The sequence below is a fragment of the Apteryx rowi genome, unplaced genomic scaffold, assembly GCF_003343035.1.
Source record: "Apteryx rowi isolate R43461 unplaced genomic scaffold, aptRow1 scaffold_741, whole genome shotgun sequence".
Classification (NCBI taxonomy): Eukaryota; Metazoa; Chordata; class Aves; order Apterygiformes; family Apterygidae; genus Apteryx; species Apteryx rowi.
Window position 1 is genome coordinate 384,843 of NW_020451029.1, and position 9,620 is coordinate 394,462.

The following is a 9,620-nucleotide window of genomic DNA, read 5'->3' on the forward strand; positions in this document are numbered from 1 at the left end:
TGGGGGAACTGTTACCAGCTCAGACAAGAAGGAGTCTCAACAGGAGCCTCAGACAAACATACCCAAGGACACAGGTGCAGCTGGGACTGATACATCCTGAGAAAGTACAGATAAACCAGCAGAAGCCAGTTGGAGCCAAGATTAGGACCGAGACAGCTTTTCTAAAACAAGGAAGCAAGCCAAGTTGAGACCATGTATGGAAAAGTAGAGCAAAGTTCATGGCAAGATGCTGAGTGACACCTCTTCTGACACCACTAGGGACCACCAGAGACCCCCACAGAAGACCCCCAGAGACTCAGACCGCATGCGTAATGATTATGTAAATGTAGTAATTAGTTCTAGGAAATAGAATGAATATGTATAATAATTCCTGGAAATTTAATGCGTATGTATATGATAGAGCAATATAAACTTTAGATGATGTGACACACGGTGTGCATGTTTAGTGGAGCTATCCCCCGTGCACCTGGCGCCATAATAAAGAGAATGCCTGCTTCTTAATGCTACACTGGTGTTAAGGAGTTTTTCTCCCGATTTCGGTGACAATAGGACATTTCTTCTGCATGTTTGGGCTTCTTCAGGTGATGTTGTGCTTGAGTGTGCTCATATCAGTGCATTTAAGGAAAATACAGGCGGTTCTTGCTTCCTTCTTCTGCAGAAGGTGAGCTTGTTTCCGGGAAGCTGGGTCCACAGAAGGGGCAGCATGCAGCAGAGCACATGTTGGTTCAGGAGATCCAAGCTTGTGTGTCATTGCCATGCTACAAAAAAGCATTGGTCAGCCCTGGTTTCAGTTAGCAAGCCGTTTATTCGTGGAGGCTTTCAGTAAAAGTGAAGCTTGGCAAATAACAGCTAGAAAGAGAGCCTTGACTCTCTGAAGAGTTACAGAACCAGTTGTACTAATAACTGATTATCAACTGAGTTAAAATTTGTAAACTGGAGATATAAACATTATAGTTCTTTAATGTTAATTTACCTTGTGCACAATAACTTAATGTTAAAGCAGGTATTTTGCTGGTATAAACATTGACATAAATCTACACTGATTCCTGTCAACTGAAGTGTCTGTCACTGTGTTCTTTGAAGGAATATGCAGCCAGCCTGGTTGATTTGTTTTCAGGTATTCACTGATGTCTGGGATGTGGACAAGATGACCTCTTTTCTGGTGCCTTTCTGTGCCATCTTCACAGTTTTCTCTCTCCTCCCTTTCCCCATTCTTATAACAAGATGTGAATTCTCCAAATGTTTAAATTTGTAGATAGCAAGCTATGTGAACAAATTTGCCTCAGACATCTCTATCTTGCAACGGTCGCTAGCAATCCTGGAATCAATGGTGCTCAATAGCCATGACCTGTACCAGAAGGTGGCACAGGAGATCACAATTGGGCAGTTAATCCCACATCTCCAAGGGTGAGTGTCTTCAGCTGCAACCTGATACAGTGGGAGGGATTTTTTTCCCAAAATAAGCACAGCATTTACAATAAGAATGGCATAAAGACTAGCAGCCTCCTGGATGGCTTTCACATCCATTATCTGCGGCTGAGTGACCAGTAATGAGCTTTCTGAGGTTGCTCACAGTCGCTGATTTTTTTTTTTTTTTTTTTTTTTGCTAAGCTGTCTGCATAGTTGGAGGTGGGGATTAAAGAGAAAAGCATCCATCAATGAGAAAATGCTTAGTTATATTAGCATACAAATGAGGTTGTTTTGTTTGCCAGCCTCTGGGAAATGGATAAGACAAAACCTGGTGATCTTTTGCTGAAGGTATATTTGAAAAGGAAGAGGGTGGTTTTTTAGCAGTAATGTGCTGTCATTACATGCATGAAAGGAATCTGCCTCTTATAACACAGAGTAGTGTATTGTAAACTAGTTATGCTTGCCTCACAGCTGAGGAATTTTCCACTTGTCTAAAATGCTTTTAATGCAGTCATGTTCATCTTCAGAGCACTTTAGGGAAGATTGCCCTTCCCTACCTTCAGCTGTTGAGCATCTGGCATAAGCTGCTCCCGCTGTAGTCAGCAGAGGGCCAAGGGTACTGCTAGAGACTGAGTCATTCCACCTTCCCTAGATGCTGGATCTCCCTCTGGAGCATCCTCTCTCTACTATTAATCATAGGTACATAACCTGGATGATTAGCTTTGACTAATTACCTAACTTTGACATGGTTAACATTAAGTGCAAACAGTCCCTCCACTTGCAGCTGCAATTTGTTTGTCACTTCCCGGTRTAATACAACTACAGTAGTTTGTACAGCTTGCATGCGTACGCTTTCATCTTGCATGTCTATAATTTTGTTCCAAACAGGACAGATCAAGAAATCCAGACGTATACCATTGCAGTAATAAATGCACTTTTCCTTAAAGCACCGGATGACAAGAGGCAGGTACGTTGTTGGATTTTGTTGTAAAACTACATATCTGCAGGAAAAGTGGATCATATTCATACCTGTAGTTGTTCCCCTCACACTTTTTGTGCTGTTACTTCAAACTGACACTTATTCTGCTTCTGGTTTCACTTTTATTCATGCTGATATAACATCATTAGCTTTAATGGAGTTACCTCCATCTTGCACCAATATTAGTAGAGATTAAGCATTCTGCTATGCTTTTATGGTTCATTGTAACCTCACATGAACTTTATTGACTGTGGCTGGCTGTGGTGTTTATTGTACTGAACTCTTTGCCAGCACAGCCTGTAAAACCAGACTATTTTTTTGGTAAATCATTTTCCCCCCAGATTTCAGAATAAAAATTGAGTTTATTTTGATGGGAATATCTTGGCATGTAAGCATTTCATAACTGTCATAGTGTACTATATAAGTTAACCTAATGCCAGAGATCAGAAGCCTCCTCAAAAGGAAATATTTCAAGATTACTAATTGCTATTAAATGAGGATAGAACATGAAAAAGAGCAGTTTTATGTTTATCACATCATTAGTCTGTGTCAGACCAGACTTAGTCATTTATTTACTTAACATTTCCATCACTAGAAACAGTGTTAATAATTCTTGTGGTGACATATTGCTAGTGTCCAGAACAAATTCACTGGAAGTTGCTAATTAGTTCAGACTAAGATTTATTTAGGTTTTTAAATGTTGGAGATTGTTTAAACAACCACTAAAAACATAATGGGTCATTTTTCTTCTTGCTTCAAAAATATTTTGAAAACAACAAATTTTCTATATTTTATGTAAGATTCTATAAACAAACTAAAGAGCTTGGTTTAATTTCAGATAGACTTTTTTCTGTCCTATTTTTTCTTTCTTCCTCCAATATATTCCTTAATTATTAAGGGAAGAAGGGACTTAATGAGGAAAAATTGGATTGAAAACTTTAGGCTTTTTCAGTTTTGACATAAACCTATGATAGGTGCTTGCAAGAAAAACAAAGATTTTGTTTTTTAAACTTGTAAACAGTTGCTGCTACCTTAGGTTGTTGCAAAAACTGTGTCCTCATTTGGGGCAGTTCAGAGAAGTGTTTGAGCCATATCTGAAGTTGAGAGATGACCTCAAGAGGTAGATAAGACTTTGAGCAGTGGGCATGCACTCTTGAAGATGACAGTGCCATAGGGTCTTCCCAGAAAATAAAACTGTGTTTTGCAGACACTGTAACCTAGTGCGGTTGGTGAAATTGTGTAAGGCATTGCACTCAGATTTACCAAGTGCATGTATTCGTGCAAAAGAGTGCACCCCAACCAGAACGTACGAGAAACATCTGCAGACCACCAGAAACGGCATGGCAAGTTTGGGGCCCAAACCTGTATGATCCTAGGAGCTTTGGCACCCTCTCTGCTGCTGTGCTGGGGGATCCAGTGTGATGTGGATGGTTGCACTGCAATTAAGGAAGAGATTTAAATTGATGCTGAAGTCCGAATTTCTTTCCCTCCTCCTTCTCTTTCTCTGTCTGTTTTATTTAATGAGAATTCATTTCTTGCTTTGCTTCCTCTGCCACTGTCAAGGGTCAAATCATCTAGAGAAGCCTTGATTATTTAAAAAGAAAAAAAAGGCTTTATGTATCAGAAATGAGTTGAGAGTTTGAGCAAGGAAATGATATTGTGAATGTTTGAAACACTTTGATTTTTTGGCAATTGTCTGCATTTTTGCAGAAAGACATTGCTATGGAAAATGAGGTGGAAAATTTTGTCATATAATTCTTGTTCATATCTGTTATTACAATACTTACTTTAGAAGAGGCAGCTCATCAGCTGCTAATGGCTGTGTGGCTGTCTTGGAGACAAAAGTTACTTTCTCCCCCCACCCCAATAGGTTTTGTGAATGCTTGTCCTTCCTACCACGTTTTTTGGTCTAGGGACCAAAAAAGATATCCCAATAACAACCTTTTAACTTCCAGAGATAAGAATGGAGTCCTAATTTGATTATCCTCTTCAAAAGATAAAATAAATTCTTTGCCTTGAATGCAGGAACTACCACCTCATATTCTTTCCATCTTTTTGTGGTGGCTATACTTTGACAAAGCTGACCAGTTCTCCCTAAGGCGAAATATATGGTGTGCCTGGCACTCCCCCTGCAGTTCAGCTGTGCCTTTCCAAGAGGGATGAGAGCATTGGTGTCATCCATTCCTTTGCTGTACGTGCAGCCTCTACCTGCCCTGCSAGCAAAGGCTTGAAAACAAAAGCTGAGTTTCTCCTGTCTTTGGCCCCTTTTTTATCCCCTCTGCGTTCTGTCGCAGCGCCCTTCGTCTGGTGTAAAGGAAATAGTCAATGCCCGTGGCTGCCTCCTGTCTCCAAGTCAGAATTGTTTCTTTGCGCAAGCAAGTTTTCACCCTAATATTGCTCCGGTTACATTGTTTCTGCAGCCCGGCTTCAGGAATGCAGCTCTTTGTGGGTTTTGTGTAACAGTCGCTTTTCCTGTTTTCTAGTTTCTTGTCCTCTGTACAGATTAACCAATAATTAGCAAAAATTTTTTTAGTTATTTCTCCTGAATGTGAACTGTATCATGACTTGGTGTAAACTGCACAGAACCCCAGTGCATTGTAAGAACGTCCTGCAACCTGGCAGTGCTGGTGCTGATATCATACGATGTCCTGTGTTATGTAGGGGTCTGACACATGGGCTGTAACTCCAAACAATCATCCACTATTTCCAAACATTGCCCCAATGTATACCTATCAGCAGTGTTTAAATAGCAATATTTTACCAAAATTATTCAAATTATTAAATTGTACGTTTTGAAAACAAGGGTTTAAAAATAGTTGCATGATTATTTTTTGTGTTGTGTGCATTGATGCATATGCTAGCATGCATCCACATATGTACACACATTTCTGTATACATGGAAAAGATCATGGATCTTAAAAATGGGGCATGCAGTGCAGGCATGGCTCAGGAAACTAGGCTCTGCTGCCTGATCAGGATAAAGCATCCCATCCTGTGCAGCTCAGAGCAGTTTGCTGAGATTAGATGGTGAAGAGTGAAAACAGAACGACATCCTGGTTGATAGTGACTTTGCAGTTAGGTCTAGAAAGAGAAGACAACAATGTTAGTACTGCTACCAAAGTACAGGGAGAAGTGCTATTTGCTATGGTGAAACTGTAGTGAGTTGTAGGCTGGTGTGTTGGCTCAAAGTTAAAGCATTAGACTTTAAAACAGTTGAAATATTGATGTGCACATGCATGCTGTTTAGCATCACTTTATTTTAAAAGTCCTGGATGGCATATTAGAAGCATTTTTTTTTGCTTCCTTCTGTGTGGTTTTCTTCTTTTTTTGGGGTGGGGAAGGTTGTGCTTGAACACATGTATGTAAATACTTTGTTTGACCCACAGGGTTCTTTCTAATTGAAGTGTTTCATTGCAGTTTTGGGATCACCAAAGTCTGCAGCTCATGATACACTTCTCTCTTTCTTTGCCTTTTTCTCATATTAATCTGAGTTTGTGACACTAAAATTAAAATAGCACATATATAGTTGACATGCTGTTTCATATCATTATAAGAAATACTGCAGAAACTTAAGACTCTAGCCTTTTAAATTCAGTGTTAAGTGTGGCACTAAAATAGCTACTTCTGGGTAATTACTATTTTTAACCAAAACAGGAAATGGCGAACATTTTGGCACAAAAACAGCTTCGCCTCATCATCTTAACTGTAAGTATACTATTTTCAAGGTTATTTTTCACTAAAAGAGAGAAAAGCTGACTCAAGTTTTGGTATGCATAGGCTTTATCTTCATTTTTTTAAATTATTTTTGCATTTCAATATGTTTTGAAACTTATGATGTACAGGATAAAGGCTTGCTTGTTGAATGGATTCAAAACTGATTATTAGAGAGGATATTTTTCCCAGTCAAATAAATTGTCATTTTTTCTTGAAAATATAATACTGAATAAAAGAAGAATACCTTAGGCATTTCCTTCCAGTGGAGAATGTGAACTTTTTTCTGTAGTTTAGGGAATGTTTGAGAAATCTGTGGTAAATCGTCTATGTTAGAGTTTGGACCTGATGAAAGCCAAGCAAGCTGCCCAGGGCTTTCAGTCTAGCAAAACAAACTGCTATGTTTCTTGGTTCTAGAGATGATTCTGTGTGTCTTGATATTGGGTTGCACATAATTTGTGTAGTGTAGTATTGCACAAAAGAAGTGTGAAATTAATGAATGTAGTATAAAAGACTTGCTTCTGCTATCATGAAAAATGACAGGGATTTTGCCTTTGACCTTAGAGTAGATTAGATCTTCAAAGGAAAGGGCTTTTAAAAAGGGACGAGTTCAGTATCTGTTATGAGATACTAGGCAGTCCTTTAAAAAAAAAAAAAAAAAAAAAAAGGGAGAGGGGAATCTCGCTTACCTTCTCACGAACACCATTTCAAAGGTCAGCATACAAAAAAACAGGGAACTTTTATTTCAGAAGCTATGTCTTTATACTGATTGTGTTCATAAGAATTTAGTATAAGCATATGGATAACATTCTTGGGTGTTCATTTACCATCATAAAATGCTCCAGTGCCTTTCAGCAGAGAGATTCTTTCTCCCTTGGAGCTGTACTATATTAGTTGTTATCTCTCTTCTACCTAATGACTTCCTGTACATATGCACAGCTATGTTTAGTGATCTGTGTTTGTTTCCCCTATAGAATTCCTTGGTATTTGGGGGCAAACCAGAGATTTAAAAATTGTCCATCASTCTGATGTCTGCTTTGTGCCTGGGGTAGTTCTGTGTTGCATATACGGGGCATTGGATTCTAATGTGTTTCTAAGTCATTCTCCTCATGTAGAATGAAATCGTCTGGTAGAGGTAGGACTGTGATGTGATGTTGACTACTGCAGTAGCCCTATTATATYGCTGCATGAGCAGGTTGTGTTGCCAGCTTGAATGCTCTCTTGCTCAGACAGCTACTCTTTTAACTATTTTCTTAATACACCCACTTTTTAATACAGAGCTCTAATGTTCTTGGTAAGGAGTTGCATTTTCCTCAGTGACTACCTTACCGCTGATTTTTCGCCACTATTCACATATGCACATGCTCTAGCTAGTGGCTAGAAGGAGAAAACTTCAGTGCATTCTTATTAAGCCTTGTCCCTTAGAAAGTTTCTTAATGCAGCCCATAAATCATTGGTATACCTAAATCACTGTCATTGATCTTGCTTTAATTTTTTTCTGGAGTGTGCATACGCTATTGTGTATCAAACACATACATACAGCAGTGGAAACATCTGAGCCCACCTGATGGGAGTTTCTGTTACGGTGGTATTCACTTGAATCGATCTTCCTTTTACAGCATGTTATCAGGGCACAGAGAGCCATCAATAATGAAATGGCACATCAGCTTTATGTTCTGCAAGTGCTTACCTTTAACCTTCTGGAAGACAGAATGATGACAAAAATGGATCCACAGGATCAGGTGAGCATCTGTCATGATCTGGTCAGAACAGGAAGAGGACAACTACTCATTGCTATGCTTAAAGCTCTTTAGGGAGGAAAAGACAGTACCAGGAATACTTGCATATTTTTTTAGGGGATTCAAAGCTGGGTTATGTTTTCTGATTGTTAAAAGATGAAGATGATGAACTGACTATTGCATTACTTGTGTAAAAGTGCAACAGCAAAATGGCCAGATCTTTCTCCTTAGCATGTATTTCCATTAATTGAATTTGGTGTCATCCTGAGCTAAAACTCTGTAAACAGCAGCCCAGCATTTGTTTGTTTTGTATACTTTTCAGAACCAACACAGCTGTATAATGCTTCCTAAAATTACTTCTATAGTTTTCATTTACACATTCACTTTAGCTCTATCTGACATACCAGCATTGCAGTTAATTGGTATTATAATCAAACTCATTTTTGTTGCTGTCAACCTATATAGTAATTGTTCATTTTATTGTTTACTGTGTTCAGACACTAGTTTTAGTACTCTTCATTGCACACAACTAGACACATACTGCCCTAAAAACTTTTAAATATAGAGTTGAGGAGCCATAGAGGAAGTGTTTTGTTTCTTTAATTTTTGTGGTTCCTTTTTCAGGCCCAGTACAAAGGGAAATTTGATTTCATTTTTAACAGGGACTTGTGTTAAGATGAAATAGTAATATGGAGGAAAGGAGAGGGGGAGAGCAAGGTGGTTGTAAACTTAARCAACATTACGCTTAGGATTTTGCCCTTCCTGTCTTTCTAGCTTGAGGCAGGAAAGTTTCTGACTCAGGAGAATGGGTGTGTGGTTATGGCACAGCACACATGACCAATACAGCATTGTTAGTATTGATAGCAGAATGGTTATCACTGTCTGAGTATGTTCCTAGTGATGTGTAACTGCAGTAATCCCTCTACTGCCCATTCTCGTGACAGCAAAAATGTACAGTTACTGAGAGGAATGCAGAGTGCTGAGCCATTTGATTTAAGGCAGCAAAGTGCTTAAGCACTGGCTTAATTTGAAACGTGTGTCATCCCTTGGCTTCTGTGGTTTCATGCATATGGTTAAAATTAAGTCTGCAGTTAGTGACCTTGTTAACATGGGTCCAGCTTCTGGAAGTCAGCCCTTGAGCATCTGCATGTGAACCCCACAAATGTGAAGACTTTGGAAAATGGGAGCCCCAAAGTCGCTCTTGCTGACTGTCTTTCTGAGTAAGAAGTGGGGAGTTTAGATAAAGAAAGGTTGGGCAGTGGAGGAAATGCAGTGTTTTAAAACAACCTTTGTGGCATTGTCTTGCTATTCAAAGTGAGAAGGGTGTTATTTTAACCATTTTTTAACTTATTTTAACTTAGGCTCAACGGGATATTATATTTGAACTCCGAAGAATTGCATTCGATGCAGAATCTGAACCTAACAACAGCAGTGGCAGTATTGAGAAACGCAAATCTATGTATACTCGAGACTACAAAAAGCTTGGATTTATTGTGAGTATTTTTGTGTGGTGGTGCACTGAATGTGAGTGCCTCTGTTGTAACACATTCCATAATCAGTCATTTCTGCTATTACCTGAACTTCTGGTTACTTCCTACATGGGAATAGCATGATTTCTTTTTGTGTTTTTCTTTGTTTGGTTGGTTTTGGCAAATCTGGTTAACTTAGGACCCTAAATGACTACTCTAGCAGAAGTTACGGTGAGTTGGAAAAGATAACTCTCTGAAGATAAAGTGTGTAGTTTTGCATGATGTGTCATTATAAAAATCTAACTTTTAATA

At 38.9% G+C, this 9,620-nt stretch overlaps 1 protein-coding gene across 1 annotated transcript in view; it reads left to right on the forward strand.

Annotated features, from left to right (window-relative positions):
* Positions 1 to 9,363, forward strand: part of LOC112976552 (engulfment and cell motility protein 1) — a gene marked incomplete at its 3' end in the record, with an annotated part of 75,285 nt that extends 65,922 nt beyond the window's left edge. Inside the window, exons 9-13 of the mRNA XM_026087931.1 lie at positions 1,256 to 1,407; positions 2,299 to 2,377; positions 6,044 to 6,094; positions 7,720 to 7,842; positions 9,201 to 9,363. Coding sequence (XP_025943716.1) covers positions 1,256 to 1,407; positions 2,299 to 2,377; positions 6,044 to 6,094; positions 7,720 to 7,842; positions 9,201 to 9,363 — 568 coding nt within the window. The remainder of the gene's footprint in view (positions 1 to 1,255; positions 1,408 to 2,298; positions 2,378 to 6,043; positions 6,095 to 7,719; positions 7,843 to 9,200) is intronic.
* Between the last annotated feature and the right edge of the window lie 257 nt (positions 9,364 to 9,620).